At 40.0% G+C, this 25494-nt stretch overlaps 1 protein-coding gene across 4 annotated transcripts in view; it reads left to right on the forward strand.

Annotated features, from left to right (window-relative positions):
- The window catches only part of ARHGAP6 (Rho GTPase activating protein 6), a 187180-nt gene that overhangs the window by 129953 nt on the left and 31733 nt on the right, over window positions 1-25494 (forward strand). For 2 of the 4 annotated variants that reach the window (XM_053387239.1, XM_053387241.1), the window contains exons 2-3: window positions 12257-12416; window positions 25000-25083. In XM_053387239.1, coding sequence (XP_053243214.1) covers window positions 12257-12416; window positions 25000-25083 — 244 coding nt within the window. Of the gene's footprint in view, window positions 1-3537; window positions 3951-12256; window positions 12417-24999; window positions 25084-25494 lie in introns of those variants that run through there. The other 2 variants (XM_053387242.1, XM_053387240.1) reach the window with 2 other exon arrangements.

Consider the following 25494-nt stretch of genomic DNA (forward strand, 5'->3'; position numbering starts at 1 on the left):
CAATTTCTGTTCTCATCCTGAAGCAAAGTTCTTAACCTGAAGCACTATTTCTGGGTAGCGGAGTGTGTAACCTGAAGCGTATGTAACTTGAAGCGTATGTAACCCGAGGTACCACTGTATTTGTATAACGGCATGGTGATTGTGGCATTTTTATTTTCAATTCCTTTCCTAATGATCCCTAGCAAGGAATTTGCCTTTTTCACAGCTGCCGCACACTGGGTCGACATCTTCATTGACCTATCCACCACCACTCCATCCCTGGTCAGTCACCACCAGTACAGAACCCAGGCATGTGTATGTCAGATTAATTGGCAGTTTGCTCTCTTCTTTGTTGTGTGACTGTTTGTACATATATACAGGTGCACTTTTAGAACAGTGCTCTGCAGACAGTAGCAAGGGATCACGAACAATTACTGTACCAAGCTTAGCCCAGTCCAATCTTTGTCTTCTTAGAAGCAAGTCTTTTGCTTTAGTAGGGCCTGGTTCCACTGCAGCCTCAATGCAGCTTAACTGTTTCTAGATATTTTTTTACACCTTCATGAAAAGAATTGAAGATTACTACTTCCATCAGATTAGCATTTTCTCTCTCATCAGCTCATGGTTGGAAAACTGGTTGAATCTGGTGTTATGGTTGTAGAGGCTGCCTCTTCATTATCTGCTACCCAGGAAGAAAGTGAGCCAAGATTTAAAAGCAGTCAAGTCCTACCCCAGACTACAAGAATGTTGCTTGGACCAAACTTGTGTGACTTTCTAGCTACACCCACACACCCTTACACACAATGGGGGTCCCACAAAAGAAAAGATAGAAACTCAACAGCCAGGGCAGAAAGAGAGGAGAAAAGAGAGTCGAGTTGGGTTTTGCAATGAGTAGTGGATTTCAGGAATGGAGAGGAAAGAAAACAGAAATTTGGGATCAGCCAGGAAGAACAAGAGAGGAAAGATTATTGCTGATAGGAAAATCAGCACTGTGCTTCAGCTGGGGGGGGGCGGGGAAGGGGAGGAAGGGATATGGCACATCAAGAGATGGGAGATGGGAAGAAAGGATGGGAACCAAGCTGAGGACTGCTTCAATGATCTAGTAACAACCATGGGAAGGCAGGGAGGACAGGCAGGTCAGGGAGCCTTAGCAAGTAGCACTTGGAGATAAATTGGGTTGAGCAGAGAATGCTGCTCTTAACAGGATGATTCTTGTCGTGCTGCCTGCCCTAATAGCTTAGCAATGAGCCATGTGCAGATAACCAGTGCTATGGCGCAGTGAAGGAAGGATGATTGGTGAAGGCACGATCAATATTGGAGCCTGTTCACTAAGTCCTTAAAGCCGCAGCTTCCCATTTTAAATTTTGCACCTTTGATCTCCTGCTTGGAGGCAGAGCTGGAAGAATATCAAAGACATTAGGACTGGGGACCCTGTGTGGGAGAAGGTTGAAGGAGAAAGCTCTTCTTAGTACCAGTTCTGAACCTAGGAAAAAATAGGGTTTTGACTTGCATGGTTAAGAGGAAGAGACTATAGTCCTGAAAGTGTGAGATAATCATATACATTTTTCTTCTTTTCCTTAAGTGGCAAATGGGAACTTGGGGATAGGACAAAAAGGAGCACTTCTGAGTGTGACATATCGTGGCATTGCAGGAAATACTAGGTCAAGTGATGTTGGACAGGGACATTTATTTGCAGGAGGCTCTGATCCAATCTCAGATTTGTTGTCTTGAGTAAATCACTTGTCTTAATCTAGTCCAGCACTCTGTTTTCCACACTGGCAATCCAAATATCTTTGCAAAGCTTAAGTGAAGGCGAATGCCTTAATCTTCTCCATATTTTATGGCCTTAGTAAATTCAAACAAGTAGCGTTTTGTCCATGATATCTGGTATTCAGAGAGATGCAGCTGAACACAGTGTTTCCTTGTAGCTATGACAGCTGTTAGAAACCCTTTCATGGTGTGTGTGGAGTGGAGCAGCTTTGTTGGAAAAGGGTAAGGGAGGCCTGATGGGAGAAGTGGGAAATTTAGGCCAAAACTGTGGCTTTGGAGGTTGCAGTATTCTATGTAGGGAAAGGGTTAATAGGAAAACCACACAAATTTGCAAAATAAAATGATGTGCTAGTTTGTATTAATATAAACACATTTTTAAAGAATTTCTGTAATTTAAATAGAAATTTAAAGGCATCTCACTATAGCCGGGCAGCTGACACAGTAACTTGCTCGTAATTAATTTGTGCAATTATTTTTAGTGTGTCAGTTATGAGTTTTGATCATGTTGACCGTCTTCGAGATGGTTATCTTTGGTAAAAAGGGTAGGAAGATGAGATGCATGTGCCTAAAATGCATGCAGGCATGCATGAATAAAACACAACATAACCATTGGGCTTTCTAAGTTGACAATTATCTTTTGCAAATCATTGATTATCCGGGTAACAATTTCTCTAGTTCTACTTATTTTAATCAAAAGTAAAATCACAGCAAAGCAAATAGCAGGGACAAAGGGATACAGCAACCAGTGAAACTAAATGCTTCTCAAAAGCAAACAGGGAGGTATTTAATTGGCATTTAACAGCTTAACATAGGTGCCTGTTGAAAGAAGTTGGACTGTTCAAATTTTTGGCTGCCACCAAAGAAAATGCCCAATTTTTATGGCACATACACCTTATCTCCAGAGGTGGGGACTGCAACCTCTGCAACAAGGAATCTAAATGTAGAGGTCGCTTCATCTAGGTGTAGGTGGTCTTTAAGATGCTCCAGACTCTGTTCATGACATTGTAGGTCAAAAACAACACTTTGATTTGTGCTTAAGTAGTGGCCATATTCCATACTAATTGAAGGTTTCAGCCTTCTAAGATAGCCCTACGTGTAATGTAGTGCAACAGTCTATGCTTGATGCATAAGGCATTTTCACAAAACAACAAGTCTAGGTTTCCCCCCTGTTTCTAATAAGGTTATATTGCATTATACAATATATAGCAAGTTCTTTGAAAGGCTACAGTCTTAAAAAAATAGCTTTATTGAGAACAGAGGGACATAAAATGGGGGAAGGACGTAATAAAAGGTATGCTCACATCTATCAAAAGGGTCATATCTAGATATAGATTTATTGAGATATGGATTTATTTGAGATACAGATACAAGAAATGCTTAACGTTATTTTAATCTTCAGTTAAAAACCCATACCCACCCCCATACAAAATTAGTCAGGGATGGATTGGTTCATAGTATTTCCCCCTCAACCCATTTTAGCAGTAAAATGTTATTGGTTTATTGTAAAAAGCAAGTTTTATTTTTCAAAAAGCATTTATCACAGTTTAGCATACGTGTGGCTTGCGTTTCCAATAGGTTTGCCGTTGGTGTTGCAACTTCTTGTTTGTTAGGGTCGGAGAAATTGCACTAAAGATTTAAAATCAAGGACTGACTGTCCTAGATGAGAGAGAACATTAGATGTCTTTACCATACTCAAAGGGATTTTACCAGATGTGTGCAGCATTCTTTGGAGCATTCCTAATAAGGAAAGTTTGCACAGTTACAGTGCAGTTCTGCATTTGAAGAGCCATGTGGAAGAGGATTTTCTTTGGAAGGAGGGGAAAGATAACCATTCCTTGCACCGCTTCAAAACAACATTATGGAATAAGAAGCAGTTATAGATTGTGTGTACCTTTTTCCAACATGCAGACTTATCTAGAATTTGGCAATGCTAAACTTGTTGAACTTACTTGGAATTCCAGTTAAGAGATTAATTTTCATTTCTTTTGATTCTTAAGATTTATGGTGGTAGAAACCTGTGGCAACTAAAGTGATTGTAGGAGTTACAGTTTGGGCTGTCTCTAAGATACCTGATATATACACGTCTCCAGGAAAAAAATGTGCCTTTCTTCGAATAGGAGTTCTACAATGGATTAATCTTCATCAAGTTTGGTTTCATGAAGTTAACAAAGAATGACTGTGGAAAAGCAGATTTGGGTTAATGGGTAAGAAAATAGTTATGCGATTGTGGAGCACAACTGTATTGTAGTACTTTTGTATAGTAACTTGCTCTGTTTTAATTTTTACTTGCTATAGCTAACTTGGCAGAAAAAAAACAACCCTACCCAAACAACTTTTCACCATTCACAACATATTTATTGCTTGGTAAGGGAAACAGCTCTACCTGCCACTTAGCAGGCTAAGAAGTCAACAAGCAGCGAGTTCTCAAATACCCTTTATTTTGTCTGTTTTCATGACTTTGCATGTACTGCTAACAAGCCTGAGAGGGGCAAAACCCCTTCAATCAGCAGTGGTGTTGTGTAATTAAAGTCAATTATATGACTAGACTTAAGTTGGCTTGGCTGAAAATTGTTTGAAGTCTCTGATCACTTTTTATCGTGTTTATAAGTTAACATACAAGCTCTGTAATGCTAGTTACTGAAAACTGTGTGGAGGGAAGTATTACGTAGACAATGTTTAAATGCAGTTAGCGCAACCAGTCAAAGGCAACATGGTGCCCTCCAGATTGTGTTGGAATCTAACAAGCAGCAGCCACAGACAACTTGGCCCAATGGTCAGGGATGATAGGTAATTGTAGCCAACAACATCTAGAGGGCACCATGATAACTACCCTGGCTATAGAAGCATATACTCAGTGGTTTTGCTGAGATTTTATAAAGCAAACTAAAATGGATGGTCAGTTTAATGACCTGTGATTTGACTGCTCTGTTTTCTGGCTCCTAGCACCCATGCTAAATGTTAAGGAGAATTGGCATGCCTTTGGTTTCACTCATAAAGAAGAGAAAATGTTTTACTGCTCCGAGAAACAGAAGTATTTCCCAACTTAATTTTAAATCTCTTTGAGATTTGTTATCTAATAACTTGGGCTGTGCCTGAGCCTGTATGTACTGCAAGTGCTTGCTAGTTGATGGCAGCAGCTACCTTCTAGTCTCCAGATCTTTGGAGATTAGTGTGAGCCCCCCAATCGCCATCCATGAGCCGAATCTTCAAATTTATAACTTGTTGCAGAGCATAGTCCCAACTAAAAGCCGGTCATCTTTTGGCTCAGTCTCAAGAGTATCTCGTAACTCTAGCAATTGTTTCTGTTTTTCATAACAGTGGGAAATTTTATGGCTATTTTTTTCCTTCTCCCTGTCCAAAATAAATGCGCTGCTTAAAACGAAGAATGAAACTAAAGGGCACCATTTGAATTTCAGCGCACCAACAATTGAAGATTGCAAAGGGCTTCCACTTGATCTGTCCTAATCACGTGTGACACTTTTCTAAAGAGAGTCCGAGAGCTCTGACATGGGAAAGGAATGAAAGACAGTCATTAGGAGAAATGCTTTCATGTTGGTCTAATGACTGTATAAAATGCAACATGTACATTCTTAAACCCTGGCAAGTAACTGATAAGTCTAAAGGGAGCTGTTAAGTATATGTGTGTCTAATTTCCAAGAAAAACTACATCCCTCTTTTTGCTTCCCATTCTACATGTTGACTGAATGCAGGGGCGGGGGGAGTAGGATCCCACTTCCTGGCCCTGTTCCTTTGAACATTTAGCAAAGGGCGAGCATAGCGCTTCTATGTGCCTATAGCTGTAGGCACACAGATTCCACACATTCAGAATCCCTCTTATTGAGGGGCTCCTGATCATGTCGAAGAGTCTACAAGCACACAGCTCTATGCATGGAGAGGCCTGATTTAACTTTCTGCTGAACTCACAAAGGTTGGGGTGGACACCTTTGGAGGTTGGCAGGGCCAACAGGTCTCTCAACATGTGGAAAGAAGGATGGGAATAAGGTTAAAGTGTATCTTGAGACCAAGGAACAAAACAAATGTGTGCATCTGTGCTATTCCCATTTTATGCTGGTCACTTATACAATTACCAGTAGGTCAAAAGTATTCCGATTCCTCAATTGTTTCATTGGTTATATTTTACCCCCTGCTGTTTAGTAAAGATTTGCTTTCAAAGTGGTATACAGTCATACCTCAGGTTACAGCCGCTTCAGGTTGCGTTTTTTCGGGTTGCAGACCGCCAAAACCCGGAAGTACCGCAACGGGTTACTTCCGGGTTTTGGCGGTCGTGCATGCACAGAAGCGCTAAATTGCCCTTTGCGCATGCACAGAATCACACCCTGCGCATGCACAGATGCGGGTTGCGAACGCTGCCGGTTGCGAACATGCATCCTGCACGGATCACTTCACAACCCGAGCGTCCACTGTATAGCAATTCCACTCCAGCCTGTATGCATCTTAGGCGTGCCTTTTCTCATAGAATCATAATCATAGGACTGTAGAGTTGGAAGGGACCACAAGAGTCATCTAGTCCAACCCACTGCAATGCAAGAATCATTTGCCCAATGTGGGGCTTGAACCCACAACCCTGAGATTAAGATTCTCATGCTCTACCACCTGAGGTATACAATCTGACTCTTGGCAGCTGTTGACATAAAGGTTCCAGGCTGGGACAGCTGTGGGGGTGGGGAATGGGTTGCTGCTGGATTTGAGCTCCCTGATAGTAAAGGTGACAGTTCACTGAAATGGTCCCTGCATTAATCTGTGGTATGCCTGGAAGTTGTTAACATAGTCCAGATTTAGACCATTGCTGATTTGATTTAGAATGGCAGACTGGAGTTAAAATGCTTGCATGATACTTGATTTTAATTGCATTTGTAAACACAAATGGTTGTATTGTGGGGTATACTCCTCCAGTGTATATTTAATAAGTAACATGACATCTTCTAAAATTTTAGACATCTCTTGTCCAGAGATGAGCAGTATGGTCAGCTAAAGTCAAGCATTGTAGTGTCACAAAGATACCAATGCTTTCAAAACTGAGGCTGACTATTTTCTTTTCACAGAGGTCTGCTATAGTTAAATCAAGCCTCAGAAATTAGAATACTGTTTGTTTTATTTGAATTTTCTGGGTTACTTATTTCACATTGCTACATTCATTGTTTGTCTACATGGCATGATTTTTAAAAAATAGTTTAATTGGATTATAATGGTAACAAAATACACAAAGGAAACAAAATAGGAGTCATTAGAGTTCAGAATAATAGGCATAGAATCTATATACAGCAAAGAGGATGTGTTGTGAATCTTGCATCAATTTAATCATGAACTTTAGGGAGGGTTAATAAGAGGCCGGAACGTACATATATCCTCTCCATAGAGCAATTTGAGTCAATGGTTGACTTTGGATATTCACATATCTATTCACATAAAACAAAAAGTGTCCTCAGATACTATCAGATTAATCTGTGCCCCCCCTGCCCTAAGTATGCGGTATCAATACATCAGACTTTCAGAGACCAAATTTTATCTAAGCACCCTGCCGTGGTCAATTTGGATGTTTTCCATTGGCTGACCAACTCCAAGCATGCTGCTACCAGGAACACAGGAAACGTGTTCCTTATGGATCTCAGGACCGCTCGGTCTACTGGTATTAAGTAATGCCAGAGGTGGAATTGGGGAGGGGGTGTTGTCCTATAATGGCCTATAGTTTGGGCAAGAACTCCATCCCAGTAAGTTTTCACAAAACAACTTTCCCACCACAGAAATAAGCCCTCCCCTCTCCACAACATCTCCAACAGAAATATTTGGATTTACGGTGTTTTAATTTAAGCAGAGTCCAGTGCCACCTATGGATTGTTTTTAAGGTTGCTTCTTGGATTCTTTCTGAAACTGATTTCAATGTCACTTTCCTCCACATCCCACACACCATTTTAATATTTAAGGAGGTACCAGCTTCTTCAGTAAGTACCTTACATGTTAGGGATTTCTTCCCTTTCATATTGCATCCATCCTGTGCACATACCATGTAAGGCATCTTCTCGCATTTTCCACCCTTAATTATTTTCATGCAAATAACTGGATTTGAAAGATCTTAAACTGGGATGGGTGTGGGGGGTATCAGAAGATTGGAGTAGGTTTTGTGCCATCAGGGGCTGGCCATCGTTGCGAAGGTCTAAAACTTGATAACTTCTTCCCTCCTCACATCTCTGAAATTTGTGGTATTCATCAGATGGCATGAGCAATCTTCATATGAAACTGAACTGTTGCTAACATTAATGAATAGTGTGTTGTGGTGGTCAGTTACGTCCAGGGGTCCGGCACACTTCTCTTGCGCAGCTCTGATCTTCCCCCCTGGGACCTTTGACTCAGCAGAGCGTAAAACACAGCGGAAGCAGAAGCAGGAACGTTCTGTCGTGTGAAGGCAATAACTCAGGCTGGACGCAGCAGTCTCCTTATCTTAAAGTCTTTATTCCTTAGCAAAACACAACAGCTATAAATCTCCTGCCTGGAGACAGAGCGGACATCTCGCTTGCTCTCTCAACGGAGCTAACACGCACACTGAAAGACACAGAGAAAACCACACCCCTTCCGTGTTCTAAACCCGCCCTCAGAATGTGAGGCGTCATCACTCAGAACTCTTAACCCTGTAAGTTCTGAGCCTCTCCTAACATAGTGTGCCTATTGATTTTGTAAGAAATCATCTTTGGATTATAAGAGATTGAAGGATACTTTCTCCATTGCAGGAAGATTTTGTCGTACATGAATTTTGTAGCAAGTAATACACTAAGCACAACTGTTTCATAGTGAATCTTAATATCAAGCTGTTTTCACACTTCCTTCATGCTCTTGGAATGCAACTGGGTTTATGTACATCCGCCCCTTTACTATGATGATTCAGCTACTCTTGTATGTATCTGATGCAGACATATACTGAGTTTATGTTTGAAGTACATAAGTTGTATTTCTCTTGTGCATGTAAATTTAGCCTCCCCGTGGACAGAAGGCAACATTCCTCATGGTGAAATGCTATGCAGAACTTATGAAAAGGGATAGACAGACATAGAACCATAGGATTGTAGAGTTGGAAGGGATCCTGAGGAACATCTAGTCCAACTCCCATGTAATGCAGGAATACACAGCTGCAACCTTGGCATTATATGCACCATGCTCTAACCAACTGAATTATCCCAAAGTGGTTCATGAGCCATCTGAAAGACAAGAGAAAGTGAAAGGTCATTGAGTAATTGTCAAGTTTCTTAATACAGGAAAGGCTTGCTTCAGTGGATTATACTGTATTGACCCTATGGCTTTTGACAAAGGCAGGACATCTGTATTCAGTGACTAAAGTGCAGTCAGGAATCTTACTCAAGAATAGTAGGCTAGGGGGCACAAACATGGATTCAATCCTTTAAAATGGACATCTAGCTTAGCATTACTGCCTCCCAATTCAATCCTTAAATGAAATTGGGTGCTTTTAGTAGTACCATTTACACCCATTTCCTACCAATTTCCGCTTGTTGCTCCATTTTCTTATCAAACCCCTGCACCTCACCCTTCCCACTCAGTAGGTTAGCAATAAGAAATCTGACCATGGGAAGACATCGTGTTAAAACGTTGTCCAGTACAATGTGAACAGTCTCCTGCACGTCCCACCTCACTGGCACCAGCTCCAAGGAGGCATTCAAAAACGTTCACTTCCTTTTTAAAAAACCAACTATAACTTGTTTCATCCAAATCAACAAACTGTGCTTAATATTAATTATGGTTGGATTAAAAGATGCCAGTATGAAGCCATTGCTTGTTGAGATACCCAGTGCTTACTAGGGACCTTCTGTCTGCAAAGCACATTTACTCCCACAGAGCTTAGTTAAACAGATCCTTTGTGTTCTTCTTGAGAATGGGGATGGAGGGCAGGGCTTGTAACCAAGCTAGTTCTTCCTCCATTCATCAGAGGGAAGGCCTATGTTCCATAAAGAAAGGAAGATCTACAACTGGCAACTCCCCTTCCACTTCCCCCCATAATTAAGTTGTGTTGGAACGAAATGAGCTTCTTGAACAAATGTTTAGTGTACACAATGTTTTTAGTATAATGAATCTTATTGTACTAGCTTGTGCCCTTCTTGTGAACGGTCTAAAGTTTTATGTTACTTTGGTTTGTTTTAATTCATTTAGTTTCTAAATAAAGCAGACAGCTGAAAGTAAACATTTATTGCTCATCTCAGTTAGATCAGGAGATTCCAGTGTTCATAACATAGCAATTTCCAAAAATATTTTGACAGATATAGTCTTCACTAACATCATGTTAGAGTGGCCTAGGAGAGAATTTGCTGCGGCAAAGTTAATACATGCTAGATTTCTTTGCACTACTGGTGGCAGGGATACAAGAACTATTACTGCTCCCTGGGCAAAAAAAATCCAGTGTGGTCCTTTGTCTAGAACTGTTATTTTTGTGCTTATCTGTGAACTTGTTAGTTTTCAGGATTGGATCCTGAAAACAGTATTAAGGAGTAGCCCAGACTTCCAAAAGAAGTTAGTAAGCTACCTTCCAGATGACAAATTTAGTCTATAGCCTTAATTACTATTAACATTGCTAAGGAATTTTAAATGAAGAATAGCAGTAATTAATCTTTCCTGCCCAAATTCCTTTTATTGATATCTTAATCTTTGTCTGTTGCTACCTTACTTCATTTCATTCTGCGCAAATTGTAACATTAAGGCTGCAATCCTATATTAATATATATGGGAGTAAGGTCCATGTAACTGAATAGGACACAGAGGTAAGTAGATATCTATAGGATGCCTCTTGTTTAGGTTTGCTGAATCAGCTCATAAGTGAATCACGGTGCATATCTTTCAAACCACACCTGACATTTTAAGTGTCACAACGTTGAATAATACCGAAGACAAGTGCAGCTCTTTAGAACCTGTGTGCCAGATATTCATTAAAGTTTCAGTGGAATGTGACTTAAAACATACAAAACACGTATGCAAATATTGTTCATGCTTATGCGTTTGTGGCATTTGCTTGAAGATGTTTATGGATTTGCACATATGTGTTGTATTGAACAGTATAAACATAGGATGCTTTTTGCTTTCATTGGAAAGCTCTTTATGGTTGGAAGTTCATGACAGATTTCAGCCTTGTTTTGCTTTCTGAGTATTATACACTGCAAATATTCTGGCATATAGTGACATGGAAATCCATGAAGTCCTTTTGAAATTTATTTCATCACTGGTCTAGCTCTTCAAGGTTCCAGACAGGAGTCTGTTTGCTTACTCTTACCTTGGAGATACTGGGGACTGAACTTGGGAACTTTTGCATGCAAAGTGGATACTATATCATTAAGCTATGGTCATTCCCTAAATTGTAAATTATTATTGCTTGTTCTGTTATCCTTGGCTTTGTTAATAAGTAACATGCCTCACATTTTCAGAATACTCATTTACATGTATAATAAATTAGAAATGAAAAGGCATCGTTTAGTTACCGTATTGGCCTGAATATAAGCCTCACTTTCCCCCCAAATTCTGACAGTGAAAAGTTAAAGTGCAGGTTATATTCATGACCTTACGGTATGCAGCCAGGAGCGTGGCAAAGTAGTGCCCACCCCGTGCGTAGTCCCCTGTCCTCAACCCCAAGGCCAGGAAGGGAGAGAGTGAGGAAGGGGAAAGGCCGTCGGCGACGCAGCGCGATTCTCCCCACCCCCGGCTCCCAGTTTGCAGCCAGGAGCAGCAAGGATTTGAGCAGTTTATATTCGGGTATTTCTGGCACTGTGGGTTAAACCACAGAGCCTAGGACACAGAGCCTAGGCCGATCAGAAGGTCGGCGGTTCGAATCCCCGCGATGGGGTGAGCTCCCGTTGCTCGGTCCCTGCTCCTGCCAACCTAGCAGTTCGAAAGCACGTCAAAGTGAAAGTAGATAAATAGGTACCGCTCCAGCAGGAAGGTAAACGGCACTTCCGTGCGCTGCTCTGGTTCGCCAGAAGCGGCTTAGTCATGCTGGCCACATGACCCGGAAGCTGTATGCCGGCTCCCTCAGCCAATAAAGCGAGATGAGCGCCGCAACCCCAGAGTCGGTCACGACTGGACCTAACGGTCAGGGGTCCTTTACCTATTTCTCCCCCTCCAGTTTTAAAGGTGCGGCTTATATTCGGGCCAATACAGTACTTGTTCTTCAACTTGAATAAATGAAGACATGCTACTGCCATGTACATTATAAGTGACACAAACCTTGGTGGGAATTGCAGTGGTAGGGGTTCACTAAAGAGCCCTCCACAGGCTTCGTATGTGTCACCGGTTAAGCCAGATAGCTGTCCTTTTGCAACCAATAATGTTAAAACAAGTTTAGAACGCCCTTCTGCAAAAATTATGGAATGTGCATGGTGACTGTAGGTGTTTAATAAAGCATAAGTTAAATGTTTAGTTATGGGATAAAGGGCTGAGCGGCATTCTCAGTGAACTGTTGATTATCCATATGACCCTTCATACTTTTCCACTTGATTTCCTGCAGGGTGACTTCACTTGGAACAGCATGTCAGGGCGCAGTGTTCGGCTGAAGTCTGTTCCTGTTCAAAGTCTTTCTGAATTGGAGCGTGCCCGGTTACAGGAAGTGGCCTTTTATCAGTTGCAGCAGGACTGTGACCTAGGATGTCAGATAACGATTCCCAAAGGTGAGATGTGATCCTGAAGTCTCCTGAGGACAGTGCTGAAATGGTCGGCCCTGTCTGGTACATTGCAAACTGTTATTTCCATTTGAAGTATATAATAAGGGGGAGGGGGAGTCTTTCTATGAAATTAGTTTTTGGCTGCTGTTTTTAAGTGGTTGAATGCGGTCTCAATGTATACTACATAAATGTTCTCTTCAAGGATTGTATTCCCCAAACAGTTAAAATACCAATTTTTTTGATAACACAATCACATATTTTGCCATTGACCCCATGAGGGAAACTAGTTACTCACTGATGGCCCTGATTTTAGAATTACCCAAAGGCTCTATGCTACTCCTGAGCAGCCTTTAAAATTGCTATATGAACTGGTGAATTAAAAATATTTGTTGTTTTTAGATATTTAGGTCTGACTTACTAGGGAGGATAATAAAAACAATCTCATTTTCAAGGGATTCTTATATGCAAAATATTTATGAAGAAGAAAAATTACAAAATGTTGCTTTCTTTAGGCTGTGCCTGGGTCAATGATGGTACTTAGCAGTGATCTTTTTTATCCTTTTTATCTTTTTTTATTTAATAGCGAAGGCAGCTGAAGAGCCTGGGAACCCACAAACAGGATTTTACTAGTGATAATAATGGGGTAGCTGTTATTTACATTATTTGCCCGTGGACCCATTGAAAGCAACTGGCTAACCACTATAAATAGGATGCTGGTGTCACTAGAATATCTGTCTCATCCAACAGGGCTCTGCTTATGTTTAGATGCCTATCTATGCATATTGTTCAGACTGAACTTGGGAGGGAAAAAATTGAGTGGACTGCTTATCTCTCATCTATACTACAGACCGCAGCATTATTCATGCATTAGGCTTTTTAACTGGGAAAAGTTAGAACAATTCAGATGCAAGAGAACATAATGCATTTAAGTTTTATTTGGGAAAACGTAGCATCTACTAATGTTGCTTTAAGGATCTTCTAAAGGTCAGAGAATAGCTGTGTTATGAGTCAGAACCATTTATATGCCTCATTATGGATTTCAATAGTTTCTATGGTCTTCTTCTACTTTAAAGTTGCCATGCCCAAAGTAAACTAATTTAAGAAATTGCCACTTTGGAGATTTGGATGGATCATTTTACTGCTTGCCATAACCTGCAAGCAAACTGGAAATATGTAAAGATCCTCACAATAACAAAGGACACTTAGTTTAATCCTTCCTTTTCATTCTGGCTTCTGGGCCTTGTTATAAAATATTGAACTTATCAATGCTTTTTCTTTTCTTTCTTTTCTTTTACTGTACTTGACTAGCCAGTTGACTTATTTTGATTGACTGGCCTGTGCTGAACTTTTCATAGATAAAAAGCATAGTCTTGGAGTAAATTGTGTCCAAACGGAGCAAGAAACAATTTAACATTCAGAACCTTTATTCTGCTGTGTTTGGTTTTGTGCCCAGTATGTTACTGCTCGGCTATGAAAAAAATGGCAATGTGCTTTCTGCCTTGTGTTTATTTTGGCAGGGGGCGGGGTTGGGATTTTGGACCTCTGTTTATATTGCTCTTTGTTGTGTTTAATTACCTATTTGTCATCTTCATTCAGTGTGACTACGGTTTTTACATTTTTTTTGTCGTTACTTGCCATTGGTCCCTTGTATTTAGCCATTTACGATGGTGTTAATGTATCTGCGTTTTTGTACAAAAGTGGAAAGGATCAGAGTAAATTTCCATGGATTATGTTTCCAAATTTTAGCACCAATTTGCATATGGTGCCTCTGTTCCCAAATATACAAGGCATAATAGACATGTACGCTATATGACAGGAATACATAGATGTACACATTTTTTCTACACAGATCTAAACCAAGATAGGGAGTAGATAGAATAACTGAATCGGCCCTCAAACATTATTAGATAAACAAAGGGTTCTGCAACAACTTGATTTCTTGTGGAAGAATGTATTCAAACAATCAGAGTGATGGCTACTTTAAATATAACTCTCACAGAGAGCTTTTTACACAACTTCTTCAATTCACACTTTGCTGCTGCAGCCCTGCAGATGGCAATGGTTGACACTGAGATTGCAAGGAAGGGTGGTACAATAGACAGCAGCTTTTGTGTGAGAAGTTCTGAGATTGCTTCTAAAGGTAGAACTTAAGTTCTAAAATATGCAGTGAGCAAAAATAAATAATAACAGCTGGCCCTTTTTTCAACTTTGTTTTCCCCTTTTGAGTCTTTTATTTGTTGCTGTGGCTCCCTCCTGTTCCTATGTGTACATGTATGTGTTTTGCAGTGACAATGGTAGTTTCAGGCTGTACATGATTGTTCCCATAAGAGCGAGCTCCGCAGTCTCTTAAATCAGCCACATGTGGTTCCTAGTCATTTGAATCTTCTTCCCACAGTCAAATGCAGAAAGCTTATATTTGTTTTTCTTCCATAGTAATGAACACTGCCTTTCTGGTATCTTGGAGTGAATTAGAATGAGAAACAAAGCAGTTTCACCTCCCAGACCTTAATCCTCTTAAGTTCTCTCTTGGTTTGCAAAAGTGACCATGCATCAAAGAAGCTAAATAAATGGCTATCTAAAGGGCTCCTTTGCTGTTTGGAACTAATTGACAGCCCACAACAATGCAAACATGAGTCATTGCCTCATAAGTGAGATAAAATGGGAGATGTCTCTTTTATGATGGTACTTGCTATGCTATTGCACACACGTGCATCATCTGAAAATTAGGAGAATATACTTACGGCTTCATAGCCATTTGAAACATATGCAAACGTAACTGGTTGATATAATCATATGATTTAGTCAATGAGTTGACTAAGATTTATTTAATCTGGTTGTATCCCTGCAAATAAACAGTCATTACAGATAAAAACAAGAATCGCTAAAAACAAAGAAAAATCATTAAAATACAATTGAACATTGATAGAACTATTTACATATATACGGTAAAATTTGTTTAAACTACACATAAGTGTTAGTATGGGATCTGTGTGGGACTGATGTAAACAACAACCCCCAGATTCCATCTATGAATTCAATTCAAATATGAGACTATTCAAATGAAACTCTTCTGAGGCTTATAAGCATTATAAATGTTAATAAGAGTATTGGATGTAGGAGATTTAGGAGGGATTTGTTTTTGCTGCTTCCTTATTTTTACTCCCACCCCCAAAGTATATCTTCCTTATTTGATGTTAAATACTTTCATCTGGCTATGATTTATTTGTAAGCAAAACATCCTGCACATTTTGTAGAATGGAATCCATAAACCTTTGTAACCTTCCTATAGAATAGTTTTGTTTGGAAAGATTAAGAAATATGCAAACCAGAGAGAACTTCGACCTTGAGAACTTTACTTTAAGGAAAACAAAAGCAGCAGCAAATAATGAATTTGCAGCAGGATATATGAAGGAAAACTCACTATCTTCTGACCACCTATCTTGTTTCGACTTTAAGTTTCAATTTGTTCACTCTTATCTGGCCCATTGTTGATACTGGATATTGATACCCCTTTGATCTTGATATTCCACTCACCCCAGATAGACCCGGCGTTAAGATGGCTACCATGCACTAAACAAACCCTGTCCAAGAATAGAGTATTGGAGAGTCACTGGAAAATACCCAACATGGTTTATTTCCATGGGGGCTTTTTAAACTCAGTCATCCATCTCTTTTAGATACCGGGAAATATTTAGAGCAGAATTCTAAAACTCTGTAGCTCTGCAGAATATAATATGCTCAAAATATTATGCCCTAAATAAGCAATGTATGATATAAAAGTAACATCACTTCTTGAAATGTGTAGCCATTAGGGGAAGGTTTTTATCTAAATGTTGAATCTGGAACTCAAGACAGGCCTAAAAGTATGGTCTAACTATTCTGAATGAACATAGGATGAGCCTGCTAAATCAGGCCAATGGCCCATCTTGTCCAGCATCCTGTTCTCACAGTGGCCATCCAGATGCCTGTGGGAAACCAGGGAGCAGAACATGAGCACAAGAGCACTCTTACCTCCCATGGTTTCCAGCAGCTGGTATTCTGAAGCATTGCTGCCTTTAACTGTGGATATAGAGCACAGCCATCATGGCTAGTAGCCATTGATCACTCTCTCCTCCATGAATTTATCTCATCTTCTTTTAAAGCCATACAAGTTGGTGGCTTTCACTGCCTCCTGGGGGAGGAGTTCCATAGTTTGACTATGCACCATGTGAAGAAGTACAGTGGTACCTCTGGTTCAGAACTTAATTCGTTCCAGAGGTCCGTTCTTAACCTGAAACTGTTCTTAACCTGAGGTACCACTTTAGCTAATGGGGCCTCCTGCCGCTGCCGCACCACCGGAGCACGATTTCTGTTCTCATCCTGAAGCAAAGTTCTTAACTCGAGGTAATATTTCTGGGTTAGTGGAGTCTGTAACCTGCGGCATATGTAACCCGAGGTACCACTGTAATCTCTTTGATCTGACATGAAACTTCCAACAACGTCCACGAATTCCAGTGTTATGAGAGAGGAAAAACTTTCTTTGTTTACTTTCTCCACGCAGTGCTTAAGTTTATAAACTTCTTACTTGCCTTTTCTCTAAACTAAAATGTCCCAAACTCTGCAACCGTTCTTCATAGGGGAATCGCTCCATCCCTTTGATCATTTTGGTGGCCCTTTTCTGAACCTGTTTCATTTCTACAATATTGTTTTTGAGGTGAGGTTACCAGAACTGTACACAATATTCCAAATGCCATTGCACCATAGGCTGGCATTATGATATTGGCAGTCTTATTTTATTTTTCCCCCAGAGTTTCTGCGCTTACACTAATAAGTAGGTAGAGAGATTAGGAAAAAAATGTGTTGCTTTAATACTGCAGTTGTTGTATTTCTTGGTATATAATTTCCTAAAGAAAGTTAGGAGCAGAAGAGTAACTTACCTTTTGACTGAGGAGTGGGGAATTTATGAATTCCTTGTGCAACCAAGGTTCGTGTTAGTTCACTTGAAAAAAAACACTCTTTAACTGGGAAAACTCAATGGAATTTATTGGCTGAAGCTCTTGGAATTTCCTGTTGTCTTTTGTCTGTTTATACATTGCAATTGGGACTGATTCTGACGATGTTACAAGAAATATTCTGTCAGTGTACTGTGCAATGCTTGCTGCAGCTCTTCGGGCTTATATTAAGCAGTTCATAAGCCTGTTGTTTAATTTTATTTTTAAGAGAATAATTCTGGTTTTTGAGGTTGGTAAAGAATACTTTAGTCATTATTTCCTAATGTCTCAAACTAGAACAAAACTGTACGTAATTACACATTTATTCACTTTTAAAATCTCATAATTATTTGCACATCTAATTATTTTGAAATTTTGGCTTCGGTCCAGTATGCAGGATATGACACGCTGTGAAATCATATGCAGTGACCTTGCATCCTAAAGCATGCAAGAGTGCCTACATTTTTGAAATGCACCACACCTTCAACCACTATCTTTTAAGATTTGTTGCAGATGGTGATTATATGTGAACACAAATTAATGATTAATCCTATAACCCTGTCCATAATAGGTTTGCCAAATAGCTCCTAGTGCCAAACATACCACTTGGCTGTGGAATGGATCCCGCAGCCCTCCACTTCCATTTCCATCCACTTGATTCCAATGCTTAGATATTATTTTAGTTTTGGAAAGCAATAGCAATAAATCATTTGTTGTCAGGCACCTTCATTTCACCATAGTAAAGGTAAAGGGACCCCTGACCATTAGGTCCAGTTGTGACCGACTCTGGGGTTGCGGCGCTCATCTCGCTTTACTGGCCAAGGGAGCCGGCGGACAGCTTCCGGGTCATGTGGCCAGCATGACTAAGCCGCTTCTGGTGAACCAGAGCAGCGCACGGAAATGCCGTTTACCTTCCCGCCGGAGCGGTACCTATTTACCTACTTGCACTGTGTGCTTTTGAACTGCTAGGTTGGCAGGAGCAGGAACCGAGCAACGGGAGCTCACCCCGTTGCAGGGATTCGAACTGCCGACCTTCTGATCGGCAAGTCCTAGGCTCTGTGGTTTAACCTACAGCACCACCTGCGTCCCTTCACTTCACCATATCTAAGTACAAAAAAAGATTGTTAAGAAAATTACAAAAAAAAAAAAGATTTGGTCCCTGTGAAACATTTTCGAGACTTTACCTCTGATTTAATTTAAGCCATATTTCTCATTAATTGCTTCCTCTCATTATAAAATGATGGGATGGGGATTAGGGGTTGGAAGGTAGAGAAAGGCACACTAAAATGGGCCAGTGTTCTGCAGCAAAGCTGTAGGGCTCTAGCAGCATGGCTTTGTGCCAAGGATCTGTGATTCAGTCCCAGAGCCTGGAGTTGGGGAAAACATAGAAGGTTACGGCCTGTCAATAGTTTGCTTGTTTTGATACTTTTATATGGCATAGAAAAAGAGTTAAATTGGCATAGAATAGCAGGTCTTTTTCTTGACGTAGCCACTTTTTACATTTAGGACTTGTCAGACTAGGTTGTGTACATTCTTCCCACATACTTGCTTGATAGCACTGTGTTGAAGATTTCTTCCATATTTTTTTCACCCATTTTGCATCAGTTAATTGTTAAATGCAGTTTATTTTCTCATCATCAAAGGGGAGAGAAAATTCTCACAGGATGTGTGCAAGGTTTAGCTATGCTTACCTTGTGTTTAGGGTGGTTGAGAGGTGCTTGTGAATTACCATTCTGTCATTCTGTAAATCCTCCAAGGCCCTTGGTTGAGAAATTAAAAGAACGGAAAGAAAAATGGAAAAAGAAAGAGAAAATTCATTCAGAATTAGATATCCCTTCATTTTCATTTATAAAATCTGAAATAAAGACGAAGTGTAGTTCTCTTCTTTTTATTTACCTTTAATATTTCCCCAATACAGAAAATATTATTCTAGGCAGAGAGGCTTTACCACTGTGCTGTAGTTCCCATGTGAATTATAACATCAGACTGTTTTGTGCAATGTGGTTCCTTTGCCATCACCAAAGTTTCCCCTTGGCAACTCTTTTAAGTATGTACAATACAGAGCCAGAGAGAAGGAGCCCAGTGCTACATGCCCTGTCATATGAGTTATGATCTCCTTGTGTTGGGTTTATGTTCATGTGTGATGTGCTGAGTTATACCTGTGCTCAGGTTGGGTGGTGGTTTCGGTAAAATTCCCTCCACCAAGTCCGGGACTGGTGTAAAAGTTGTACCATCAATGGGGATGCATAGACTGTAGGTTTGTAGCAGTCTTCCCGGGCATGGTGCCATCCTTATGCCTCGGGCCACATCTCCCATCAGCTTCAACCAACATGGGCTGATAGGAGTTGTAGTCCAAAATATATGGAGGGCACCATATTGAGAAGGCTGGAGTATAGCACCCTCCTCTGTTTCAGCTCTGTTCTGCTGGATTATATTTGCCAACAGAATAGTTCAGCTGCCAGGGAATTCAGCTGGTGCATTCAGTTGCCTGTCTGTCATATCAACAGTGTATATGATATTCTGTGCACTTAGCAAGGCTTCTGCTGAACCCTGTAACTCTTCAGCCAGCATCCAAAGTTTTGATTATATTTTAATATTCAACAGAAATCCTTTTAATTGATTTGAAATAGCAATTTCACGAGGTCACTAGTTGTTAAACCGAGAAAAAGAAACTTGTAATTTATTTAATAGACTCAGAGTTTTCTGTGTTCCAGTTTTCTTGCATATTTTTTTCTAGTATAATGATGTTTTGAGTTTTAGTTCAGAGATTAAGTATCTCTCTACTGGTTCTCCGTAAGGATAATAATCTTTATTAGGAATGGAATTGCATAGTGATTTTGGAAAGCAGCTGTATTAAAGAAGGTTTTATGGATTTCATGTTAACTGTGTGTATTTAAATGCCTATATATGAATTTATGATGAAGGGGTAACAGCAATACTGAGTGAAGCATCAGTTTCAAACCCAATAAGCCTGTCCTTTTTGTGTTATATGCCTGGTCTGAAAGTGTGTTGGGCCATTCCGTGTTCTAGATAACTTTTATCTGTATTTCAAATTGGCAAACAACAGGAGATACAGGGGAACTATGTTTGAAGAGTAACCATTTCAGTGAACAATAGAAGCATTCATTTTTCTGTGTTGTATTGCTATCAGAACATGAAGCCGTGTAGAATATTTGTACAAATTTTCAATCAGATAAAACCCAGTCAGTGCAAATGGATCAAAGAGGAGGAATTACGTTTCAATTAAATGATAACATTTGCTTTCAACAAACATAACGTTGATTCTGTTGGAGCTAGCAGAAACTCTTAAATTGAAGCAACCAGAAGGAAAGCTCTTTTCTGCATTTAAAAATATAGAATTTAAACATTGAGTGGCAGAAAGTAGATAGAATTTTAAAAGCAAACTTGTGGGCAACCAGCCCCGGCTGCCAAGCAACAGGAACGTTATGGTACCGTAGTTTTTCAATACTGAACTTCAGTAGCTTGCACCTAGTTAATATTTGATCAGTTAAAAGCATGCACATTCTTGATCATATTCCATGGTATGTTTTGGTGCATTAAGCCCTCTCCTTGTCTAATCAGAGAAGGAAAAGTTCACCAATGGCTATTTGTCTATGTCACTGGGGACAGAACTACAGAACTTGGGGTTCTCAACCCCCTGTTTGGCACAACCCTTTTCTACCTTACTGGTTTTGGAGAAAAACATGAGCTTCAATCCCAGTTGTGTCCATAGACTTGAAATCTCCCTGTGCTCAGGAAATGCACTTTCATTTATCAAATGCTGAGGGCAAACCAAAGGCACGATTCCTCCTCCATGCCCTACTTTTGAACTTTCCGGGTTCACAATGGGTTGGGCTCATAATTTAAGGTTTGGTGAACATCTGCCTGACATCGCATGGCAACTCTTGTATTCTTCACCATCTGAGGTGTGTCGTTAATAAAACATAGGATATATTAGGTACTTGAAGTTCAATTTGTTTGTTTGTTTCCTATGGATAGCATTTGATCATCTAGTTCCCACTTGCAGTCTTAAGTTGTACAGCCCAGACCTAAAAACTGAAACAGTTAAATATTCTCATGATTTAATTAATGTAGCTTTATTACTGTTTTATACAATTGTATAAAATCGGAACAATAAGATTTACTGGATTAATTAATCCAGTACACTGTACAAAAAAAGCTGCAGGTCTACTACACTTTAGAAAGTTAGCTGACATGTTAAAACAGGCACCTAGTTTCAGTGACTGAATTGTGCTAATACATGTGTTGAAAGTAAAATACCGTTTTATGGCAGACAGTTTACAAAAATGCTTCAGGAAGTGATAGCCCACCATTGACTTGCACTGATGCAAGAAGAAACTTGTCAACTGAGCTGCACAAGTCTTCCTTTACAATATCTTAAAGAACTGTGGAAACTTATTATTAGGGGACAATAGATGCTACAATAAACATGTTTACTTGAGACCTAATGGTGACTTATTCCACGGGGATTAGGTTTGCTGCTTAAAGTTGTATGTGCTTAAACTACTTCTGACATATTATTTATTAATTTTGCGAACAGATTCTTTATGCATTTGAATATTATCTACTCTTTCTCTGTCTCTATGTCTCCCCCCACCCAGTCCATTTCACTTGTAGGACTGGAATAGTATGTTCATATTAACATGCACACACACACACACACACGTATGTTAAGAACAATGTAAATTGAGCAGTTAATGTGTATAGCAATTAGTCATTATGCATATTCACCTTCCATGAAGAAGTAATTATGCACATTTCCTAGTTAATAGACATAATCTTCAACAGGCCTTGGGAAATATGCATTTTTCAACCAAATGTTGTATGTTCTCCAGCCATTATGTATAATCTCCAAGAGGCCGTGAAGAATGTGTCTCTTGACCACATTTTGTACATTCTCTGGACAGTACACATATTTTCCAGTCAGTATATTCTATTTCTTGTTCAGAAGTTGTGTTTTGTACTCCCTGGGCTGTTCCTGGCCCATTGCCTAATCTTAGGTGACCCACAACTTCCCTCCCACTGATCAGCCAAGCAGCACGAAGAAAGGGGGCTCCGGAGAAAGATCAACGTTTTTCTGCAGTCCGGTTCCTTTTTCACTACTGTCTGTTGTTCCCCAGTCAGCTGAGCAACACAAGGCGCACTGCAGGGAGAGGAAAGTTTTGATCTTTCACACCGCTTCCCACAATTCTGATGGAAATTCCCCTACTCTCCCATGTTGCTGTTAAGCTTAGAAAAAAGAAGCATAATAGCATCATGGGGCCAGTCATCACAGGAGAGGCGAGATTTAACCAGCTGAGGAAGGGTGTAACTGTATTCCTGCAATGCAGGGGGTATACTTACCAGTAGATGGCCCTTGGGGTACCTTCCAACTCTACAATTCTCTGTTTCTGTGGTTTCCCAGCAGGGGAAAGAGGGCTGGTGGGAGAGAAAGTGTGTGAAGTACAGTGGTACCTCGGGCTAAGTACTTAATTTGTTCCGGAGGTCCGTTCTTAACCTGAAACTGTTCTTAACCTGAAGCACCACTTTAGCTAATGGGGCCTCCTGCTGCTGCCGCTCCGCTGGAGCACGATTTCTGTTCTCATCCTGAAGCAAAGTTCTTAACCTGAAGCACTATTTCTGGGTTAGCGGAGTCTGTAAGCTGAAGCGTATGTAACCTGAATTGTGTGTAACCCGAGGTACCACTATACCTTGGATCCTACCCACTGCCATTGCTGGCCCAGTCCACTGCTATCAAGTTAACCTGCCCCTGCTTTTCACCTTGGCAGGCATGAAAGGTTCCCAGATACGCTAATATTTGGGTAAAAAGACTATATTACTGTTTCTGTTACAGCTTTTCATAATTAGATGTTAACGATAGAGCTGTAAAGTTCTGCCCATTTTTACTTTCCTGCTTTGAAATGGAAGCTTGTTTGATGGTCTTCTCATAACGACCGGAAGATGAATTCATATTCTCTGACATAACATCAGAGATTTTGCATATGACCTGTTGTTATTTCTTGACGCTGCAATCGAATCCCTGATTTGGGAGCATCAGGGAGGGCTTAACGAAGCCGCAGTACCACCACTGCATCTGCAATCCTGTTGCTCATGCCAGCCAGGGCAAAAAACAGCAGGGTCAGGAAACATGGCTGAGCCAAACCTACTGTCATCACAGGCCAATTTGCACTCCAGGCTGGGTCAGTGATTTGACTGCGGCCCCTACCTCCCTATTAAACCATGGTGTTTTACCAGCCAGGGTTTGGAATATGCATATATGTTGTGTTAATGATCTGCCAACATCCAGCCCTCAAGGCTTGAAAAGGCTACAACAATGAGAACAGGATCCTCTTGGAGTATCTTTCAGGGGCATGATTGGGCATGGCCCTCCCCAACCATGTAATCATCTTTGGTTTGGCCACTTGAGCTACGTGCAGGTAGGAGGGAGATTTGTAGTGCAGTGCACTGTCACACAGCATCATGCTGTATGGCAACACGTGATACTGCTTTGATCTGAGTATGAAAAGGAAGGCCATGCTCTTGAGGGTTGCAAAGCTCTCCCAAGGGTCATTCCACTTCAGTTCAATGCATACAAGGCCAAGGATCTCAAGAGGGACAGAAACACAGATTTCACGAAACTTTGAAGTGCTATAAAATTAAAACCGTTTGAGATAGAGGGAAAAAATTTAAGGGGGTTTCTTTCAACCATAAGGGAAGGGTGTACACCAAGTTTCATCAAAATCCGAGACGGTGTGTGGCGAAACCCTTGTTTTTTGCTTTGATTTGATGTGGAATGACCCCCAAGTGCTTCTTCAGAAAGTAGTGAGGTACTCTGTGGAAAACTCGAGGAGCTAGTGGAGTAGACACATTAGTTGTCCACCCCCCAACGTCAATGAAAATTCAGCTGTGCAAAAGATAAGAAAGTATTTTGGTGAATGATGCCATTCTTACCATGAACTTTACCAACGAGTGCTTTAAATGTTTGGTCCCTGATAAATTACTTTCCTGTGTTTTCCCTTTGAAACACCTTGTAAATATTTCATTGCTGTGAGCATATAATAAGTATCACCTTTAGACGGATTAAAGATCCGGGCTAGATATATTTCAGCAGGCATTTTAACATAGTTTTCTATTTTTAGGATTAATTTCAATTTTTCTTATTTTTTAAAAAAGCATTTTATGTACAGCACTTAGAAATTCTGAGTATTAAGTAACATATAAATATTTGAAATAAAAAAGACATTCACCTGATTGACCACATCTTCAGGTACATGGGTGTGTACACACACACACACACACACACACACACACCAGTTTCTCAAAAGGTGTAGCAAAATAGCACTCCACACATGTATTTTCCTAGGCAAAGATTCATTCTTCTTTAAGAACTGTAATATTATATTAACTCTTCTAGAAGTAAGTATCCATGTTCTTTGGTATTATAACCAGGTGAAGTGTTTGTAGGCAAGACCTAATTTGGATGGTTGTTTTTTAATAAAAGAAAATCTATATGCTCTTGTCGTGGGGGACTAGTTATTGTTCAATATCAGTTCTGCTGCATTCTTTTATCTTAGCACTTTTTTCTCTCCTTAAAATATAACAAATGTTTTTATTTGTAGATGGACAAAAGAGGAAGAAATCATTACGAAAGAAACTGGATTCCCTTGGAAAGGAAAAAAACAAAGATAAAGGTACAGTAAAACGTATGTATTGAATACTTGGTGCATTACAAAAATGCAGTCACGGTTAAAATAAAAAATTTGTAAAACGTATTTATTTACTTGTTTTCGGGTGGACAGTTTTTCTTTAAAGAAACCCTCACTTTAAAGAGATGCATTATATATATATTTTAAAAAACTATGACATAAATATTCTATTTGCAGAGAAACTTGAACTTCATTAACATGGCTGTTGCTCCTGTGCTTTTGATGTGATTCATGGGCAGAGCAGTCCAAACCCCCTTGTGTGTCAGTTGAATGTTTTTAAGGTTTAATGTTTTATTATGTTTTTATATATGTTGGAAGATGCCCAGAGTGGCTCGGAAAACCCAGTCAGATGGATGTGGTACAAATAAATAATAATAATAATAATAATAATAATAATAATAATAATAA

The sequence above is a fragment of the Podarcis raffonei genome, chromosome 4 (assembly GCF_027172205.1).
Source record: "Podarcis raffonei isolate rPodRaf1 chromosome 4, rPodRaf1.pri, whole genome shotgun sequence".
Classification (NCBI taxonomy): domain Eukaryota; kingdom Metazoa; phylum Chordata; class Lepidosauria; order Squamata; family Lacertidae; genus Podarcis; species Podarcis raffonei.